The following is a 22,525-nucleotide window of genomic DNA, read 5'->3' on the forward strand; positions in this document are numbered from 1 at the left end:
TTAATATTTGTGTATTGTTTCAGTGTTTGATGATGTCTATTAAGTGGGACTATTAAGTATTATTAAGTTGCAGGTATTAAAGGTCTATGGAAAAGATGAGAAAAATTAATATTGAGAAAATTAAGTTCATTTATTTCCTCCCTCAGAAAATGAGCAACTACATAATTTTGTTTTAGCTGTAAAATACTTAGATCTAATACAATGTGACAAATTTGCCCAATCACACATTATAAAGTTGGTAAAATGAAATAAGAAGTTCAGATAAATGCACTGTAATCTGGTGTAATGAAATTCAAGTTTCCTTCACTATCTGAAAACAGGGCGTTCCTGTGAAACCTTTCATAAGCTGCTGCTGCTGCTAAGTCACTTCAGTCGTGTCCAACTCTGTGCGACCCCATAGACGGCAGCCCACCAGGCTCCCCCCATCCCTGGGATTCTCCAGGCAAGAACACTGGAGCGGGTTGCCATTTCCTTCTCCAATGCAGGAAAGCGAAAAGTGAAAGTGAAGTCGCTCAGTTGTGTCCAACCCCCAGCGACCCCATGGACTGCAGCCTACCAGGCTCCTCTGCCCATGGGATTTTCCAGGCAAGAGTACTCGAGTGCGGTGCCATCGCCTTCTCCGTTTCATAAGCTAAAAGGTCTAAAATGAAAGGTCTAAAATGAAGAGGCAATTACCTTAGGACACTTCTTGCTAACAGATGCATGAAACAAACTGAGATAGAGCACAGAAACTCACAGACCCAGATCAAAACTGTGGGGCCTCGATGCTGAGATGATGAGTGTCGTTCCCAGGGAAGGGGCCTGGTGATGCAGCTCTCACCAGGCCGCTCATGGTGCACGCTGCCTCCAAGAGGGCTTGCGGCCAAACAATCCCTAAACGCTATTTTTGCTTTTCTCGTTTTTAAATAAAGGTAAAAATACTCTTCAGACTCCTTTTGGTTAGCAAAAACAGATATTAACATAGATCTTCTGTAAAAAGCAAAGTGGGGATAACTGAACTGGGTCACAAGTCTTGGAGAGGTGGCTTCCCAAACATTCTAAGAAGGATACAGCCACAAGACTTATTGGTTCATTATTGCCATTTAAAGATGGGTTTTGGTGGTGGGGTGGCAGGGTGGGCAGCTATTCTGTGTCTTCTATGTCTATTGAGCTTGCTTCACGCTGGTGTGGCTACAAGAGAATAATAGAAAATATGAAGTTTGTAAATAGTAACCTGATTTTGTTACTTTATCATGTATAGGATGTTTAAAAGAAAGTTATAGAACTTGTCTGGTCCTCAGTTTTCTCATCTATAAGATAGAATTAACGGCACCTGCCTCACAGGCTACTTGTAAGGATTAAAGGAAAGGAGGGGTCTGACAAGAATCTTAGAACCTGAGTGCTGTACAAGTGCAAAGGCATACTACTTGAATATTAACAGGGGAATTAACTTATTCCCCTCTTTTCTGATTTCCTTCTGTTTCTCAGAGTTTTTTTAATTTCTTTTAAAAATTATCTCTTGGGGCTTCCCTGGTGGTCCAGTGGCTAAGACTTCAAGCTCCCAATACAGGAGGCCCGGGTTCAATCCTTGATCGGGGAACTAGATCCCACATGCCACAGCTAAGAATTTGCATGCTAAAACTAGGACCTGGTGCAGCCATATAAGAAAATAAATAAATATATATATAGTACAAAAAAGATCTTCACGACCCAGATAATCACGATGGTGTGATCACTGACCTAGAGCCAGACATCCTGGAATGTGAAGTCAAGTGGGCCTTAGAAAGCATCACTATGAACAAAGCTAGTGGAGGTGATAGAATTCCAGTTGAGCTATTCCAAATCCTGAAAGATGATGCTGTGAAAGTGCTGCACTCACTATGCCAGCAAATTTGGAAAACTCAGCAGTGGCCACAGGACTGGAAAAGGTCAGTTTTCATTCCAATCCCAAAGAAAGGCAATGCCAAAGAATGCTCAAACTACCACACAATTGCACTCATCTCACACGCTAGTAAAGTAATGCTCAAAATTCTCCAAGCCAGGCTTCAGTAATATGTGAACCGTGAACTTCCTGATATGCAACCTGGTTTTAGAAAAGGCAGAGGAACCAGAGATCAAATTGCCAACATCCGCTGGATCATAGAAAAAGCAAGAGAGTTCCAGAAAAACATCTATTTCTGCTTTATTGACTATGCCAAAGCCTTTGACTGTGTGGATCACAATTAACTGTGGAAAATTCTGAAAGAGATGGGAATACCAGACTACCTGATCTGCCTCTTGAGAAATCTGTATGCAGGTCAGGAAGCAACAGTTACTACTGGACATGGAACAACAGACTGGTTCCAAATAGGAAAAGGAGTTCGTCAAGGCTGTATATTGTCACCCTGTTTATTTAACTTATATGCAGAGTACATTATGAGAAATGCTGGGCTGGAAGAAGCACAAGCTGGAATCAAGATTGCCGGGAGAAATATCAATAACCTCAGATATGCAGATGACACCACCCTTATGGCAGAAAATGAAGAGGAACTAAAAAGCCTCTTGATGAAAGTGAAAGTGGAGAATGAAAAAGTTGGCTTAAAGCTCAACATTCAGAAAACGAAGATCATGGCATCCGGTCCCATCACTTCATGGGAAATAGATGGGGAAACAGTGGAAACAGTGTCAGACTTTATTTTGGGGGGCTCCAAAATCACTGCAGATGGTGACTGCAGCCATGAAATTAAAAGACGCTTACTCCTTGGAAAGAAAGTTATGACCAACCTAGACAGCATATTCAAAAGCAGAGACATTACTTTGCCAACAAAGGTTCATCTAGTCAAGGCTATGGTTTTTCCTGTGGTCATGTATGGATGTGAGAGTTGGACTGTGAAGAAGGCTGAGCGCCGAAGAATTGATGCTTTTGAACTGTGGTGTTGGACAAGACTCTTGAGAGTCCCTTGGACTGCAAGGAGATCCAGCCAGTCCATTCTGAACAAGATCAGCCCTGGGATTTCTTTGGAAGGAATGATGCTGAAGCTGAAACTCCATTACTTTGGCTACCTCATGCGAAGTGCTGACTCATTGGAAAAGACTCTGATGCTGGGAGGGATTGGGGGCAAGAGGAGAAGGGGACGACAGAGGATGAGATGGCTGGATGGCATCACTGACTCGATGGACGTGAGTCTCAGTGAACTCTGGGAGTTGGTGATGGACAGGGAGGCCTGGCGTGCTGCGATTCATGGGGTTGCAAAGAGTTGGACACGACTGAGCGACTGATGTGATCTGATCTGATCTGATATATATTTTAAATTACCTCTTAAATGACAGTACTCCAGGGAGTTCTAAATGTTCTATAAATGACAATGGTGTTGGTTTAGTCACTAAGTTGTGTCTGACTCATGCAACCCCATGGACTGTAGCCCACCAGGCTCCTCTGTCCATGGGATTTCTCAGGCAAGAATACCAGAGTGGGTTGCCATTTCCTTCTCCGGGGGATCTTCCCAATTCAGGGATCAAATCTGTGTCTCCTGCATTGGCAGGTGAATTCTTTACCACTGATCCACCTGGGAAGCCCTTATAAAAGTCATTTATAGTTATAAGGGGAAAACACTTATCATATCAGTGTCATCCTTTCCCTAAACTTCAACCATCACATGTAAAGTGATACTTTTCAAACCTACATTTCTAATACAAACCTCTCTCTGGGACACCAGGGCAATATTTGCAAATCCTTTACTGAACTCTCCACTTGGATCTCTACTAAAGTCTTTCCTTCTTTGAAATCTGATAGGTTGCCAAGTCCTATTGACTTTGTAAGCAAATATTAAGCCCTTATGCTCTGATGGCTTTTTATGGAATTTGGAGAACTTTCACAGGCTCCATTTGAGCATCAAGACTTGCAGTCACAGTTGCTCCACAATTAAGCAATGTTAGAGCTCTCCTTGTCCCACTCTGTATTTCCTTGTTAATACAGCCACACTGGATCATCCTTTAACACCACTGCCTTGAATGTTCTCACCTATACTTAGTTGATATATTAGAACCCATAAAATCTTAAGATTTCCTGTGACACGGGGAACTCAGATACCAAGCTGCAGGAATCCTTCAAGGCTTTTGGAGATGCTAAAGGTCCACAGGAAGAAGACAGAAGAATGTCCCCCAGGATTTGTCCACTCCACCAATTCTTCACTAAATGGAGTTCCTCAACATGCTTTGTTGTTGTGAAGCATAATTTGTAACCTAGGATATTCATTCTGCACTGGCTGCTTGGCATTCTAAGGCACATATTCAAGATATCACGCAAGTGTTATCCCCATCAAAGCTTTTGCTAGGCTGCCCAGATTAAGTTAGTATTTCTTGCTCTGTTTCCAGGGAACTTCACACACTCACACAGTAAAAGCATTTAACCCAAACTGTCATCATGTTTTGTTTCATGTCTGGTCCCCTTCTGGATATCAGTTCCTTGAAGGCATTCACTATGCCTTCTGCATCTCTGTGTAGCCACTGTCTAGCCCAGCATCGGTCCCAGAGCAGAGGTAAAGTCTTTTTGGGTAACAGAAAGAAGAAAGGTATTATAAAAGCAGAGTCTGTTAAGCAGTAGCAAAGCCCAATAATAATCAGGACTAACTGGGAAGAATGGACAAATGCCAGGTCAAAGGTGTCAAAAGCACCCTTCAGGATGCCTCTCAGAGGAGAAGTGAAGAGTATATATTTTAGTGGACTTATTCAAATTGCAGCTAGGAAAAAAGAGTAGGAAAACTTGTAGGATAAATGTAAGTTTTTTATAATTGGCAGAGCACTTTTGTATTACATGTGTTTTCCAAATTATTTGAAAAAAAAAAAAAAACCTGTAGAATGCTCAGGTGCTTTTATACTTTTAAGTTTCCACAGGTGTTTCTACTTACCTAATATCACAAGTTTGTGCACTAACCATTTGAAAACCTTCCTTCAAGAAAGTGAATTTCAGCCACTTTTTGTCCCAATTAGAGCAAATACAACAGCAGTCGTATTTTATAGCGAGGGCTTACGAGTATATCTTATTCTTTCTGAGGGAAGACTAGAGGGGGGCCTTTCTCACTCCTGACACCTAAAGAGAATACTTCTGCCCCTGGACTTTCCCAGCTCCTGAGACTAGGCAGCGAGGCTGTGGTTCTAAGCTGGGGCACCAGTGAAGGGAAGAAAGCACCCAAAACTGTGTAGAAGTGGAGCTTCTGTGCGAGTGCTCCCTGGCTCCTTTCTTAAAGATAGATGGAGGCATAGAGGGCAATGTCCATTCTGCAATTAGTAACTGACAGCCAACTGCCTATAGAGAGCTTGGGTAGGCCCTGAAGGGGTTAATAAATGAGTAAACACCACTGAGAAAAAAATATTGATAATTATGTTTAGGAATATTGTGTAACAAGGCAAGTAATGGAGATGTTCATTAGCGTTTTCTACCACTGAGAAGAGTTCTTACAATTCTATGCTAAATCTCTAGAGGTTGAAAAAAATTTTTCTATTATCTTATATATGATACATTGCTGACAACATATCTTAGAAAACAATGAACATATTGTCCAATGATCATCGGTCTTTCAGACTATTACAGTAAATCACATTACTTCCTTGAAGCTCTTCACCTCAAAAAAACAATAGTGTTGAATTTATATTCTATAAAGTCTATCTGTCTGAGAAATATAATGTTTACTTTTTGATTAATTTAAATCTGTTCAGACAGAAACAAAACACTTAAAAAGCAGAACTTCCAATTGTGTAACTAAGAATACATTTTGGACATCATCTGTATTTAATCAGCCTGGGCATTTAACTGTCTGTATTAAAAAGATGTTCAGAACAAACATCTACTCTTCACTTTTCCTCTCACCCCTCATCTGGGTAGATTTTATTTATGCATTAGATGACCTTTTTGGCCATTAGAACCATCTTGCTTCACCAGTTAATTAACACAAGTACCATAATTTAATACAGTTAATGCAACTTGATGCCCTTTAATGTACTTTCCATTAGTAATATTATTGTAGTATTACCCTGTAAATTAAAATGAGATCAAGACTAAGAGAGCCACTCTTTAATTAAGGTACTGGCACACTCCTCTATTATTCACTAGAGAAAATCACCCTGATTTACTGAAGCAGGACATCCATAAGTCAGAATTAGTCCATGAAGATTATTAGGTTTATTGAACAATGTAAGTAACACAGAATCACTAAGAATGCCAACAGCCATGTGTCTTCTTTTCCCTCCATTATCTTAATAAATTACACAATAAGATGGAGTAAATGGAAGCCAAAAAAGTGTGGGCAAAAGAGGAATAAAACTTTTATGATGTGATTATAGTTGTTGTCACCAGTGAAACTGGTATCAGATGTGTCACATGCTAAAAAAGAACATAAATGCTACACTGGTTTAGTAACAATCAAAACATCATTTTTTACAGCAAATTATACTAGCCAGTATAAAACATAAAGGCTATATACACATGTGCACAGGAAGTAGAGAAATGGAGTTCATAGTCTTCAGTCAATTCGAACAAAGACACTCCACTGTGTTTGTTTCATAGCTTAATGTTTCAAGCGGAAAAAACCTGTAGTACTATGTGTCCACTATTGTAAGGAAATTTACCCATTTTCCCCAAATAACTCATGCAAATTCTCACATTATGGTGGAGGGTGCGTGACAGATAGAAAAACAACTATTATCATGATCAGACACAGACATGTAAAAGTAAGTTACAAGCTGCAATCACATCAAGGCTGGAGAAGAGTGGGCTGAGGGGAGCAAAGACTTCAGTTATATTTTAGAAAGCTTGTATTTATAATATTCTTGAAAAGAAACTTTTAGAACTTTATTTTAGAGATGATCAATTAATGTTCAATCCCTCTGTAGATTATTTACTATGCAGGAAGAAGAAAACTCAGGATTTTAACCCAATGGGAATTTTCTACTCTGTATCAGTTTCTTTGCTGAAAGGGCTGTGAACCAGGCAACAACTTAACAGTCCCCTTTGGTGGCTCCATCTTCCTTACATAACTTAGAAGCTGGAGACACGCCTGAGCCATCAGGCCTTAGATCTTTAGTCCCTCCTCTAAGACTAAAAATACCGCGGCCATCTGGTGCCTAGCACAGTACACGCCAGCATCAGTGTTGCCCTGAGGAATTTGGACAGAGTTTGGAAGTGACAGAGTGGGACCTTATGGAAGGGGCTCACCTCTACTGGACCTTTCTCTTTTGCCCAGCTGCTTCCTCACCAGCTTACAGTTGACTGGTGAACAGGAAAAGACAGAGGTGAGTTCCAGAGAAGGGAGGAGGGCTCCTCCAAACTCCTCAGAACCACTGAAGTGGAGCAGAAGGAGAGTACTAGGGTGAGGGCTAAAAGATAATTGATAAATCTGATGGGATTCTACACTTGAACCATGGCACCTTTAAGTGACAGTATGTCTGACCCCATAGAGAATGCACAAAAATGCCTCTAGCTTCAAAATATACTTTACTCTCTCTTGACTACTCAGAGGAAACTAAGTATCTAATGACAGAAATAAGGCCCAACAATGGTTATTTCCCAGCCAAAGAACATCACAAGACTGCCTTTTTTATAAATGTAAAATGAGAGTTTTAGAGAAGTTGGACTATGAAGATTTTGGCTTAGATTAAGTAGTTTTCAAACTGTAAGTAAACTGACCTAGGTGATTTCTACCTAACAATATAGATCATACTGGGATTCAAATTCAAATATCAGCTTATTAATTTAGCAATTATTCTTGTAGATAAAACAGAATACCTGTTACTTTGTTATGGTTTGCTGTTATTAACAATATCAATGTCAACTATTTTTATATATTACATGTTCCCAAGAATAAGATACTGGAAACTGATATTGTGCTAAAATACTCACAAGTACAATAGCTGCTTTTTATTATAAATCACAAGCTCATATTTAAGGTCATAGCTCCACACTGCTCTCTCATTATACCCTGGTAATATATGAACCCTAGAACCCACAAGCTCAATATTGAACCAGTGCATATTTCTTTCAGAATATTTCAGATTTTACTCTAAAGATAACTTCACCAAACTTCACCAAGCCTCGGTTAAAAGTTTTTAAAGAGGCTCCATAGCTAAAGACTCTTGACTCTTCCATGAGAAACATGAAGCTAGAACAAAGCTGAGAATAGGTGGCCATCAGTTCCTGCTACTCTCCATAAGTAAGATTCCATACGGTGCAATCCCTTTGCCACTGGACTGAGCTCATGCCCACCAGCTCATTCTATATGCCCACTATGGCCCTCACTTAGCAGCAGTGACCACTTCTTCCAGTGTACAACTGTATAAGCGCTATCAATCAAGGTGGGTGAGAGAACTCTCTGAAAGCCCAGGGAGTCTCAACACTTCTCTAGTCTCTGAGGACTAAGCTGCCATTAGAAAGATGCTGGAAGCCAGTAAACTTAATGAATCCTGACTTGTTGTTTAGCTAAACCTACACAATATATTCACTGTTGATACATATGATTAAATAAAGCTACACAGTTAACTAAAGCTACATGATGTATGTACTGTTTATATTCTTATTGTCATATAGTTGATTTAAAGCTCTCTTGGCATTTTTAGAATGGTTTTTGCTCTGCTTCACATTTCCATTGTTCCCCCCATTGTGCTCTGTACTCTACTCATATTTAGTTTCCCTACCTCATCATCTCATGCTTCAACTCCCATCAGCTGGTTATTCTGGTAATATGCCGCAAAAAAATTAGGTTGAAAATCTCTGTTGGTGGTCTTGGTTCTCATTATTCAAGTTTTTTATTTAAATGTCTTCAAAGTCCTTGGAAACCTGCTCAACTGTGTCTCTGGCATATTATCAAAACACAGACAACCTGACTGTGAGCATTAATGCATTTGGACTTAGGTCAGTCTGTAATTGACCCACAAAATGAAGACAGCCTGACTCATATTTTAAGTGATAGCTTATTGTTTTAAAATAATAACATCCAAAACCCTGAAAATTTCAGTAAAGGTTTCCCCGCTTTAACAAATGTAATGTTTCCTAACTGCTTTTGGTTCTGATTTAATAAGTGTAAAGAGATATAATTTTCATTTTCAGAATTTTTTAAATACTACATAACAAAACATAAACAGAGAGTTGTGCCATGCTAAAGCCCTCTCTTGAATTCAAAAACAATAGTAAGATGTATTTCCTGTTTTTCAGTTCCTTTTACAGAGACTCTGGCTTTGTTGCCCTGGCTTCCTTACCTTAAGGACTTAAACCACCCCCTGACCTAGAGAGTTCCTTGGTCTCAAGTAAGAGGCTTTTCTTTTTCTTTTTTTTTTGCCTTTGGTTTAAATGCTATGAAATCCCTCCAGGTTCAGGATCAGTGACAGCAAGTCTGGGATCACAAATTACTGCTGAGTTAGAAGGGTCTCAAATGCCTCAGAACTTACCTCTAGGCCGGTGTTCCTGAGAAAATCTTGCAATAGAAAGTGACAAATGTCACTCTTTAGCTGCACAACCAGCAAACTGGCCTTTTCTTTGGAAACACCCATTCTCATTCAAGCCAAACAACTGTTTTCTTACCTTCCGTGCACCTTTATGTCTGAGATTGCGTAAAAGTAGCGTGCCAAGCGTAGCTCATCTACAAATATTTCCCCGACGGCGGGTCTCAAAAGCCTTATCCTCAGGTCTGTGACTGTAAAGAAATCTCTGAGTTTCTTGGTTGTATCCAGTTGTCCGTAGAGGGAAGCCATATTGCGTAACCAAGGTCCGGCAAAAAATGCGAACCTGTCTTTGATTTCAAAGTGGATGATTTTGCTATTTGTCGTATAACCTGTGGAGTACTCTTCAGTGCAAATGATTTCTAAGACCGTATGCTGTGATAAATCCTTCACAGATTTAGGATCCATGTGAAAAGCGTCTAAGCAGTCTGTGGCATAATACTGATACGGCTGCCACGTTCGTCCATAGTCAAGAGACTTCTCCAGGATCATTTGGTCTGGACGCCCTGATTCAAAGGTAATAACTATGTTGTCTGTTAGCTCGATAGTTTTGCTCCAAGACAGAGTGATGTTAACCTGGAGAGGCTTGGGATACTCTTTCCAAGTAGCAGACTGCCAAAAGGTGGAGGGATGTCTTCCTTCAAAGTCAAACATCAGCTCAGGCGGGTGAGCCAGTTCTGGGGTACTTGCATCACACTCATTATTGCACATGTAGGGGTTGCCCTATGGAAGAAGAACAAAAAAGGGTGCGTCAGAACACTGCTATGACACAAGTCTTGCCATATTGCTATTACTGAGTAGGAGGCTAGGAGAAAAAGGAAGGGAAGAAAAAAAAAAAAACAACCTGTTTGCAGCAATCATTTTTATTTGCCATAACTGGATTCTCCTCTTTAATAGCTTAAAAAAAAATAGAGACAATATGGTAATTTTCTTGTCTTGTTTCCTTCCATGATCTTTAAGAAATGAAACAGTTTATTTATCCCATATGTGTTAGACCCATAATGTGATCCCAGAAGCACAAAGACACTGAGCAACTAACAGCTCGATACTTCCGCATCCCCTTAGAAAGATGCTATAGAAAAGCAAGGAGATTCCTCTGTGCCTCAAGGGCGTTCCTCAAGAGCACAGTTTTTTAAAAAGTCATTTTTCAAGTAAAGCTTTAGAATTTGCAATGAACCATAGATTTGTTTGGGAGACAATACCCCCATACAACATTCAGCTTCTTTTTGCTTCACCTCAAATCCATCACTCTTAACAGGGTCCCTGCTTCATAAAGCTTGCTTTTAAAGCATTTACTTTGTTCACCACAAATCATTAAAATGTGGTACACTCCAGGCTCTGGGGCTTGGTCCAAACATCTGCCATCCTATTAGCTAGAGGCAAGGGGATTGTTCAGGAAAGACTTTGGGAGGGGTTGTGCTCCAACTTATCAGAAGAGGAAAAGCCAGCACTTAATTAGAAGGTTTTTACAAAGAGTCACAGTCACTTGATGTGTTTACTCTGAGCTGGCCCACAGTGAGCTCTCCATGGATGTTAGCCATTATTATTATTTTCTTTCACACAAAGGCTAATTCCTTCACGTTCCACCTCAACAAGAAGCTGAAAATAAGTCTCCTTGTCATATCACAAGTTATAACACCACTTACGTGAAACTAAATGGCTGCTCTCAGGTTTTATCAGTAGACTGATACCACATCAAACAATTGGCTTCCCAATTTGGGTTTCATTTTGTGTTTTTTAAAAATGGTATCATTTGGAGTCAACTATTCAGGTATTTCTCTATTATCCTGCACTGGGTAATTTTAACCACGGATGGGTAAAAGATTCGATCCTCTGACATTGTTCTTAGGTATTTTTTTTTTCTTTTTCATGAACTAGGAGCTTTCCATCATATCTACAGGATGCATAAGCTGAGTCTCAAATAATGAATTTACACTTTAGACGTCGATGCTCTGTTACTGGCTGACTCCTTTGAAATATGAGATGAACACTGGAGACTTGCTTCGGCCTCCCTAGAGGCAATTTCCTCCTACCTAGTCAGCTAAAACTTTCACTCTCTCTTTCCCATTAATGCAACTGAATCCTAAAGCTGGCAACAAGTTTGGGGGTCTGAGTATAACTGAGAAGGGGCAGGAGAAAGGAGAGAAGGTACATTATTTGAGGAACAGAACTGTTTTAAAAATACATTCAAGGCATCAGTGATAGTGGAAATGTTTCTGTTCTCTCTCGAATTTCAATATCCTATTCCTGATCCCAGCCTCTGTGGCACTATTTATAGTATCCCCTTCAAAATGAGCCAAGGGGGGGAATAAGTTTCTGTTCCAGGTGGAATAAATCACCAAATTTATTATTATTTAAACTCTTTTAAGCATACCAGAGAGCCAAATGCATAGCTCTGCAAACTGGCAAAGACTTTTTATGGAGGGCTATAAATATTGTGGAATCTGTCAGGATTTATAAATTCTAAATATATGGAAATGCACATTTTACTGGAAGGGGTCAGATTTACACAAATCACACCTTCATTTGAAATTTACTGAAAAAATATGGTCACTTCAAAATTTACCAGCATGTAGCCATCTGCACAATCATTAACATGGATGCTACCACCTTTCTCCTGACAAGTGTCTTCATCTGAGGTCAAGGATACTGAAACACAGGAAATCAACTCTGCGGGATACACCAAAGTGAGTTATCAGACATTTGTATTAAGTCTTGTTGAAAGACAGCATTTCTTCCACTTCCACCCAGATACACAGAGCTTCTGAGATGGGGACAGGGTGCTGGGACCAAAAAAAAAAAAAAAAAAAAAAGGCACAGCTAGCTGATTCTGGGTATGGTTCAGTAATAATAAGCCTGTCTTAAAAAATATGCTTGAAGACATATATTTAAGAAGCACTCATTTTCACCTCTGATAAAAGGTGTTGACAATACCCTGTATTTATTTAGCATTTATGGACCAGTTGCTTTACATATATTATCCTGGGTAATCCTTTTCATCTCTATCTTACAGAAGAGAAAACTGAGGCATAGAGAAGTGTTAAGCAACTTGCCCGAGGTCATATAACAGAGTGAGTAAGTGGTGGAGCCAGAACCCACTTTCTCTGCACCTGATCTGGCCCTTTCAACTCCTAAGTCAATGGCGCTCCCTATATGGAACCGAGTTATGGGAACAAGAGTAGGCTGCCAGAATCGAAGAACCTATGACCAAGCCTCAGGTCTTCTTGCCTTGGAGAGCCCTAATGAGCATTATCATACCTCTGAGAGGCCTTGATATTAAGAACCTTCCTTAGCTTCATGTACTACCCAGTTTCAGAAACTTATTTGACCATGGAACTCTTTTTTGTTTTAGTAATCCCTACTTGTATACCACATAAGTAGAGTTCTAGAGAGCATCCTTTGAGATTCTCTGCTTGTATTACTCTTAAAATTGTAAACATGTGGATGGGATGCCAACCAACAGGGCACAACCTAAAGCTTTAGTTCTTTAATGAAGATGTAGCCAAATCTTGCACTCTTTGCTTCTGTTCCAGAGGGACATGCTTCCACTTGGGTTGAGAAGACAGCGAACCCAGGATAAATGCTTACTCTTACATCCAATTGTCAGCTATCAAAATGCATGCTGGGAAGAGGGGAAATTTTCATTTCTTTGCACTGATTTGGTGCCTTAGACACCAGAGAAATTGAGAGAAAAGCTGTAATTATTGACTGCTTACAGTATTACTATATTTATTGCACTTGTCTTGGCTCTCAGGATATAACAGTAAACAAATCCAAGTCCTTGCTTTTAGAATAGCTTCCATCTTAGTCAAGGGAGATGTACTAAAAAAACAAAAACAAAAACCCGATATATAATGCTTCATAATGTTACATGATGATAACTGCTATACAGAAAAATAAAGCAAATTGGAGGGGAGAATGGTGTTGGAGAAAGGATACTGATTGTAATTTTATACTGGGAGGTGAGAGAAAATCTCACCTGAACAATACAACATTTGAGCAGATTAAGAGCAATTCCTAGTTTACACAGGAGACAATCAGAGGTTAACCAAAATGACAATTTCATACTTCATATGACTCTATTCCTAGAGATAATTTTAGCAGCACAACGATTTACTAAAATCATTCAGTAAACAAATCATTTAAAATTATAAACTACACTAATGAATGCAGATACCAAAACCCAAACATAAAAAATTGAACTATTCATATTTCATAGCATCCACGCTCTTTTAGGAGATTAACGATTTGATGACCATTAAGAATTGATGCTTTCAAATTGTGGTGCTGGGGAAGACTCTTGAGAGCCGCTTGGACTACAAGGAGATCAAACCAGTCAATCCTAAAGGAAATCAATCCTGAATATTTATTGGAAGGACTGATGCTGAAGCTCCAATGCTTTGGCCACCTGATGTGAAGAACTGACTCATTGGAAAAGACTCTGATGCTGGGAAAGATTGAGGGCAGGAGGAGAAGGGGGCAAGAGAGGATGAGATGGTTGGATGGCATCACTGACTCAATGGACATGAATCTGAACAAACTCCAGGAGATAGAGAAGGACAGGGAAGCCTGGCATGCTGTAGTCCATGTAGTTGCAAAGAGTCAGACATGGGACTAAGTGACTGAACAACAACAACATAACTTACTAGAGATAATGACATTGACAGAAAATTAGCTGAGGGAAAAAAAAGTCATTCTGGTTCCCTAAGAAGAAACCCTGCATGTTAGGTGAGAGAGGAAAAGAAGAAAGCCAAAGCTGAAAATCTTACAATTCTAGAAAGACAAAGCTGGAGGAGAGATTATATGCTAAAATATTTAGTGTAAATATTTCACAAGGGTGTGATCTGTAGTACTCTTGTTACAGAGAATTATCAACATGAAAACAATTGCTGTTAAAGGGATTACATTAATTAAAATTTCAACTATTTCAACCACACCCTAACCCTCTCTAATACAATCAACAATAAAATTTATATAAGAAAAACAACTTCTTACTTGCAAGAGCAAAGAACACTTCTAGCTGCTAAATCTAACAGATTTAGGCATTTGCAAGTGTAAGTAATTATTTTGTGGCCAGCAGGCAGTCTTAAATAGATCTTAATGTAAGTCGTACAAGGAACAGATCCTTAGCTGATTGTCTATGGACAAAGCAGAAAATATTTATGGCTGTGCTGATAATATTTACACCATTAAGAAATGTCTAAATAATTAAACAGACACTGCTGCTAAATATTCAATATTTGTATAACAATTAGAAGACTGTGATGCTTAGCTTCATTTAAAAAATAATGTAATATTTTACTACTGAGAGAAATGAAGGTAGTTATTAATTAGCACTTTGTAGTCAAAGTGGAATGCTGTTACTCTTCTTTAATGTGTTTTCAGAACTTAGAGGAATAAATAAAATTTTAGATATGTTTTTACTGTTTCTATGGACAGAAGTGTCTTCCCTCTGTTAGTGCAGTTCAGTTCAGTTCAGTCGCTCAGTTGTGTCCGACTCTTTGCAGCCCCATGGACTGCAGCACTCCAGGCCTCCGTGTCCATCACCAACTCCTGGAGCCTACCCAAACTCATGTCCATGGAGTCAGTGATGTCATCCATCATCTCATCCTCTGTCGTCCCCTTCTCCTCCTGCCCTCAATCTTCCCCAGCATCAGGGTCTTTTCCAATGAGTCAGCTCTTCGCTTCAGGTGGCCAAAGTACTGGAGTTTCAACTTCAGCATCAGTCCTTCCAGTGAACACCCAGGAATGATCTCCTTTAGGATGGGCTGGTTGGATCTCCTTGCAGTCCATGGGACTCTCAAGAGTCTTCTCCAATACCACACAGTTCAAAAGCATCAATTCTTCAGCGCTCAGCTTTCTTCACAGTCCAACTCTCACATCCATACATGACCACTGGAAAAACCATAGCCTTACCTAGACAGACCTTTGTTGGCAAAATAATGTCTCTGCTTTTTAATATGCTGTCTAGGTTGGTCATAACTTTCCTTTCAAGGAGTAAGCATCTTTTAATTTCATGGCGGCAATCACCATCTGCATGATTTTGGAGCCCCCCAAAAATAAAGTCAGCCACTGTTTCCACTGTTTCCCCATCTATTTGCCATGAAGTGATGGGACTAGACACTTAAAAAGAACATCCTTTTACCTAAGATCTGCTAGACCCTTTAGAGTTAAAAAAAAAAAAAAAAAAAAGGAAATTCTATATAAGCAGTATATAATGTAATCCTTGTGGCTCCTACCATTGTGAACTTACTTTTTCAAGCTTAACCTGTTGGCAAACTATTGGGAATTACAGTTGGAAATATAGAGAATCCTCATGGCAGATTTGCTACAAACCTGTAAATTTACATCCCATGCAGGCATGTGCTTACAAGTGGCTATGCGAAGCATTTGGGTTAACACTTACACGGATCATGAAAAACACTGAGAAAGAATGGCCTAGCAACCATGTGCCTCTAACAAACAAACAAACAAAAAATGACACAAAACCCAGGGGAGCAGAAACTGCTGCATTATTCTGGGATAGCACTCCTGACCTGTTTCCACTGTGATTTTGAAATGGATATCAGTATGGTCAAGTGCCACACTGGTAAAGAATCCGGCTGCCAATGCAGGAGACACGAGAGATGTGGCTTCGATGCCTGGTCAGAAAGATCCTCTAGAGAAAGAAATGGAAATCCATTCCTGTATTCTTACCTGGAAAATTCCATGGACTGAGGAGCCTGGTAGACTACTGCCTATGGATTCTCAAAGAATTGTACCTACTGAGCGAAGGGGCATGCACACGCACGTACACACACACACACGGCTTTGCCTATGCAAGGTTTTCAAAGGGTAGACACCAGTAGCACAGTCCACGGCTCAGCTCTCAGAGAAACAGACCATGAGCTGCTAGGCTTTAGCTGCTAGGCTAGGCGATTGCCCTCAAGAGATGGCTCCTTTTTCTCCTCTTTCAATACAGCTCATTAGGAGCCAAGCAGGACAGTTTTGGGGAGGCTGGTGATTGATCTCTTTATATCAGAGGGGCAATTTTTGGTTGGGGGGATTCCCCACTCCCAGTCCTTTCTTGGAACTTCTTGGTCTTCGAACTTCTGGATTCTTCTTTGGCTCTAATAAATGGGAAAGGCCCCTCCTTTATGACTTATGTGGTGAAACTTGGGCTACTCTGAGTATGGGAGCGTATGTAGTCATGCTGAGTTAGTCATGCTGAGGTTCCCTCTTCAGGCCATATAGCTTTGTTACTGACATTAGGGAGAATAGAGAGAAATCTGAAGTAGTGGCTTCCCAGATGGCGCTAGTGGTAAAATACCTGTCTGACTATGCTGGAGACATAAGAGACATGGGTTTGATCCCTGGGTTGGGAAGATCCTCAGGAGGAGGGCATGGCAACCCACTCTGGTATTCTTGCTGGGAGAATCCCATGGACAGAGGAACCTGGTGGAGTACAGTCCACGGGTTTGCAAAGAGTCAGACACAACTAAAGTGACTTAGCACACATGCACACACAATCCAAGATAGTGGATATCTTTTCCAGAAATCTGAAAGATAAATATCAGTGCTACCAATACTGAAAAACACTTGATGACCACAGCTATGGGGATAGACTCTGTGTCCTCAGATGGGAAAAACTCACAAGACAGTGTGTTTCCAGGTGTCCATTGTTCCTTTGGAAACAAAGGGCAGAGATTTCTTCAAATGGCAATGCAATTTCACTTTGTAACCTGCCCTATTGATTGGCAGGGACCCCAATGTAGGGCTTACACATGGTAACAAGAGAGCTTGAACATTATCCTGGGACTGTCCCAACTAAAATGTTATGTAACAGCTATTATAAAAGTACCTGTGTATTTGGGGGAGCATGAGTCCCAACTCTGAGCATGGGATACAGGATAAAGAATTTTATTTTTGTAACTCTGAAGTTAAAAACTGACTACTCCAGTTTCTAATGGAAGCCCTCACTCATCACAAAGATTCCTCCCTGCCATAGATACGGGCTTAAGGCGTGACTGAAGCTGTTGCTTGTTTCCATCTGCTCACTGACAATTCTGCGTGTGGACTTTTTTACTCAGGAATAAAAACAGGAGGGCTTAACCTTTCTACAAGAAGAATGCTGCACGCCATATCACAGATTACAGGCCATAATAGACACCTGTGTAAATCCCCACAGAGGATTATGGTTAGGATTTTCAAACTGGTGAAGGCTGCAGAGGTCAAAAAGACCAAGTTTCTAAGAAGGAGCCAATAAAATTCTCAAGCCACAAACCACAAAAATGGATTCATATATAGCATCTAATTCATTATTTGGTATGTACTGAAGAAGAAATATATATTCATGGAATCAAGTGGGTTTGAAAGCTAATATCTACCGAAAAACACTGTAGTAAACTCATATTATAATAGGTAAGGCAATTGCTTTTTAAATTTTATTTTCTTAATAAATACTACTGAAAAACCTTTGGTACAATATTTTTGCCTTACAAATAGTCTCAAAATAGACCAAAACACAGACATTTAAATTTTAATAACACAAAGCTGAAGCAGGCTGTCAACAGTTTAAGTAACTTAAGGGAAACAAGGTGAGCAAAATACCACAAAGGTAGGAATGTTCTGCATCCTGATACCTTCACACATTGTGAGAATTAGTTTGAACATTTTCAATCTTGAAAGATCTGATTTGATCTCACAAACTGCTTCATTTTTCTCTCACATGAGAAAGCAAATCCAAGATCTGCTTGACGTCCATCTTCTGAAAACCATCATCTTTAAGAGAGTATTGGAAGACCAAAGTGTCCTCTATTGAAGAGATCACTTAATTGTCACAGGTGGCAGGGGATCTTTCTAATGTGACACCCAAATGTGACTGGGTTTTGGTGAGTCTATTGTGATTTCTCATATTCCTTATTTCTTTCAAATGCCCTCCTTCCAAGTTCATTAGCTGTTTACTGGGTACCACTGCTATTTTTAAAATATTGTAAAAAAAACCCACATTATTAATACAATAAAATGTTTACAATTTAGTAGTGAAGTTTAGACCTAAGCAAGCAACAAAATCACATGTTTCTCAGGTTGGCTCCTCCTGCCTTTAGAGAGAGCATCGGGTGTCCTTGAAGGTAAACAGTGTCACTTATGACCTTGTACAACCTCCTGGAGTTTCACTCCTTGGTACATAAATAGACATATTTTTGTATTAAAAACAGACATTTAATGGAGTAAGATGCAAAAATAAATTTGCAAGTGTTTTTAGGAAAGAAAACAGAGACCTTTCATGCTTGTAACAGACTTGGAGGTAGGTGTCAAAGACCACGGAACAAGAGTATGAAGGAGGAGGAGTCTAGGGGCTCAGCTGGGTGATAATTTATTCACTCCAACATCCTTCCTGCATATCTAAACCACTCTGTAGTGGTTGCAGCAACACAAGCTTTACCAAGACTGAGAACTGTGGCTTAAACCATCTCATCAAATTCCAACCTGAGAATATTTGCTGCTCTCGGGGCCGCAAAGAGTCGAACATGAATGAGCGACTGAACACCACCACCACCACCACCAATGGTAACCGAGGTAGTAGTCTTCATATACTAAAATCTCCATGTTTTTTTAAAAAGTGAATTTGTAACTCTCCTTCCACCAGGTCATAATATATACTATGCACACAATGCTATATAAATTTTAAGTTGTATAAGAAATACATTAAGTCCAGTTCCACTCATCAGGAATTTGGTTTCAATATATTGGGTGAACCAGGAACATGATTTAACAAATTTGCTAGATGATTTTGATGCAGATCCCCTCTGGATCACACTTTGATAACGCTGGTGTATTGTTTAAGAACCAACGTCCTAGGTTAGAGCTGCCTAGGTTTGATTCCAGCTCTACCATTTAGTTGTTACATAATTTTGAACAAGCTACTTGCCTTTTTGAGCCTTGAATTCTTCTTTAAATTCATATAATAATACATATTCTATGATGTTAATTTGAAATAAAATTACATAAGGGTTTAGCATCTCCTTGACATGCAATGAGTGCTCAATAATTATTAATAGTAGCTAGCATTAACCATGCTCCTCCCTCTATATTCCTTGACTCTGAGAATGACACAAAATTTTCCATTTCTCAAGCAGGAAACCTGGGAACCATTTTATATTTTTCTCTTTTTCTTCAATTTGTTCACCAGCCAAGTTCTCCAGATGCAACTCATCACCACAGCATTATTCATACTGCCAATGCTGTCCTTAGGTTTCTTTTTTTCTTTAATATTTTAAAATTTAAAAAATATTCTTCTTCTGAATTACTGCAACAGATTTTTATAATTATATCCTCATTTCTTTGTCATGTATTTTATTTATTCATTTATTTATTTTGGTTTTTGGCTATGGTGGGTCTTCATTGCTGCATGCAGGCTTTCTCTAATTAGTGGCAAGCAGGGACTACTCTTCATTGCAGGGCGCCAGCTGCTCACTGCAGTGGCTTCTCTCGTTTTGAAGCACAGGCTCCAGGCATTCAGGCTTCAGTAGCTGCAGCCTGTGGGCTCTAGAGCACTGGATCAGTAGTTACGGTGCACAGGCTTAGTTGTCCTGTGGCATGTGCAATCTTCCCAGACTAGGGATTGAACTGGTGTCCCTTGCATTACAAGGTAGATTCTTAACCACTGGACCACCAGGGAAGCCCAGAGTTACTGTAATAGATTCTTAAATGTTCTCACTCCATGGTATGGTTATGTAGTTCTCTTATAATCTATTCTCTACCTAGCTGCTACAGTAATCTTTCTAAAATCCAAAACTAACCGTATCACACCTCCTCTTAAAGCTCTTTAATGGACTTCCCATTACCTTCAGGAGTACAATTCAAATTCCCAGCATTTAAGATCCTTCAAGATCTGGCCTCTGTAATTTTTATTTCATAACTCACTCAAGTTCATACCTCATAAGTTGAATGTAGCAACCTATGAGTATATGTGTATACACAGTGGACCATATGCATTATTATATGACTCATCATATTAAATTCTGGTTGTTTATTTTTATGTCTCCTCCACTAGAGTTCTATGAGAACTGGTACATAATAAGGGTGCAACAAAAATTGATGGATCAAAAGAACACAAGGAAAGCAGAAAAACAGGAAGTCAGAGAGGAAACAGAATAAATTAAGTAGATTTAAAGTTTGGAATAAGATGGGAAGGATTTGCTCATAGGTTGGTGATTTGGGATCAAACAGATAACCAAGCTTTAAGAATGTCCCAGCTCCCTAAGTTGTAGATAGAATTTGTTTGGTGTAATTCGCTGTATCAAAAAAGAATAAAGTCAAACAAAAAACAGAGTCCAACTCCAAGTGCATTATGCCTGTGTGTGATTGATACAGTTACTGGGACTTCTGGTGAGGTTGGAGGACAAAGACAAATGGCATGAGCTGCAATTATGTCCCAGTCCTTTCCTGGTGTTCATTTGATCTTCATTTTTCTCCATCAGTCACAGTAGTATTTCTCCTAGTGAGTTTACAGCCAAAGATCTCTTTTCCTCACCTCATCTTTCCTTACTTATCCAACCGACAACATTCTTCTAAGTATACAGGAGTAGCTAAATACCAAGAGTTTTATTTATTTTTGGACAATTATGGAGAACAAAATAAAACTGAAGGAAGAAGCTGCAAAAGAGATGGTTGTAATTTTAAAATACCCAGGCACAGAAGTACCTCAGTAGTGCGAATCCTTGGAAAAATATAAGATGTGCAAATGTGGAAACTGTTGTCCAACTTTCTTGTTGTTCAATAACAAAGCACATATATTTTGCTGGAAAAGAAGGAAGTGGTCTTTATTTAATTTGCTACTGCTTAAATGGCTCTCCTAATTACAGAAATCCTTTCAAACTTCACTTCCAAATCAATAGTTCTTATTATGAAACCAGAAAGGCTCTGGAACTGACCTAAAGTTAGGTGAGTCTATTTCCAATGACATCTAGAACAGGAACTGAGATGTCCTTAGAAACTGTGGAATGTCATGATAACTACAGTACAGCACATTCAATAATGAAAGGGGGAATGGACTGGAGGTTGAGAGGCACAAGGATCTGCAATGAAGTGAATAGAAAGGTATGCAAGATTCGACAGAAATTAGATTGACTGAAAGTGGAGAAAAAAAGAAAAAGACAGAATCATTGGTGACACCAAGGTTTAATGCCTGGTAAAAAGTGAAAATGTTGGTAATAAGGTATCTATCTACAACTAGTAAAAGATTTGCCCTCTATCACTGTCTATCCCAGCAGAGTTCCATTTGCAAAATGTTAGTTTGATAGCCAATGTAACTGAAAACTTTTTAAAATGTCATAAAGATTTTTAATTCATAATGTTCAACAAAATATTTTAAAGTTCTCCATCATCAGTTGCTACATCGTGTCCAACTCTTCGTGACCCCATGAACTGCAGCATACCAGGCTTTCCTCTCCTTCACTATCTCCTGGAATTTGTTCAAACTCATGTCCATTGAGTCGTTGATGCCATCCAACCATCTCATCTTCTGTTGCCTTCTTCTTTTGCCTTCAATCATTGCCAGCTTCAGGGCCTTTTCCAGTGAGTTGACTCTTCACATCAGGTGGCCAAAGTACTGGAGCTTCAGCTTCAGCCTCAGTCCTTCTAGTGAATATTCAGGGTTGATTTCCTTTAGGATTGAATGGTTTGATCTCCTTGCTGTCCAGGGGATCTCAAGAGTCTTCTCCATACCACAGTTCAAAACCATCAAATTTTTCTCATTCAGCCTTCCAACTCTCACATCCATACTGTCTGCCTGCTGCTGCTGCTGCTGCTGCTGCTAAGTCACTTCAGTCGTGTCCGACTCTATGCAACCCCATAGACGGCAGCCCACCAGGCTCCCCCGTCCCTGGGATTCTTCAGGCAAGAACACTGGAGTGGGTTGCCATTTCCTTCTCTGATGCATGAAAGTGAAAAGTGAAAGTGAAGTCGCTCAGTCGTGTCCGACTTTTCTCGACCCCATGGACTGCAGCCTACCAGGCTCCTCCGTCCATGGGATTTGCCAGGCAAGAGTACTGGAGTGGGGTGCCATCGCCTTCTCCAACACTGTCTGCCTACTTCATTA

General features: G+C 39.7%; 1 protein-coding gene across 7 annotated transcripts in view; it reads right to left on the reverse strand.

Annotated features, from left to right (window-relative positions):
- NTNG1 (netrin G1) overlaps positions 1 to 22,525 on the reverse strand; it is a 368,374-nt gene that overhangs the window by 157,456 nt on the left and 188,393 nt on the right. For all 7 annotated transcript variants that reach the window (XM_044944630.2, XM_044944632.2, XM_006066884.4 and 4 more), the window contains exon 3: positions 9,527 to 10,167. In XM_044944630.2, coding sequence (XP_044800565.1) covers positions 9,527 to 10,167 — 641 coding nt within the window. The remainder of the gene's footprint in view (positions 1 to 9,526; positions 10,168 to 22,525) is intronic.

Source organism: Bubalus bubalis, chromosome 6 (assembly GCF_019923935.1).
Source record: "Bubalus bubalis isolate 160015118507 breed Murrah chromosome 6, NDDB_SH_1, whole genome shotgun sequence".
Classification (NCBI taxonomy): Eukaryota; Metazoa; Chordata; class Mammalia; order Artiodactyla; family Bovidae; genus Bubalus; species Bubalus bubalis.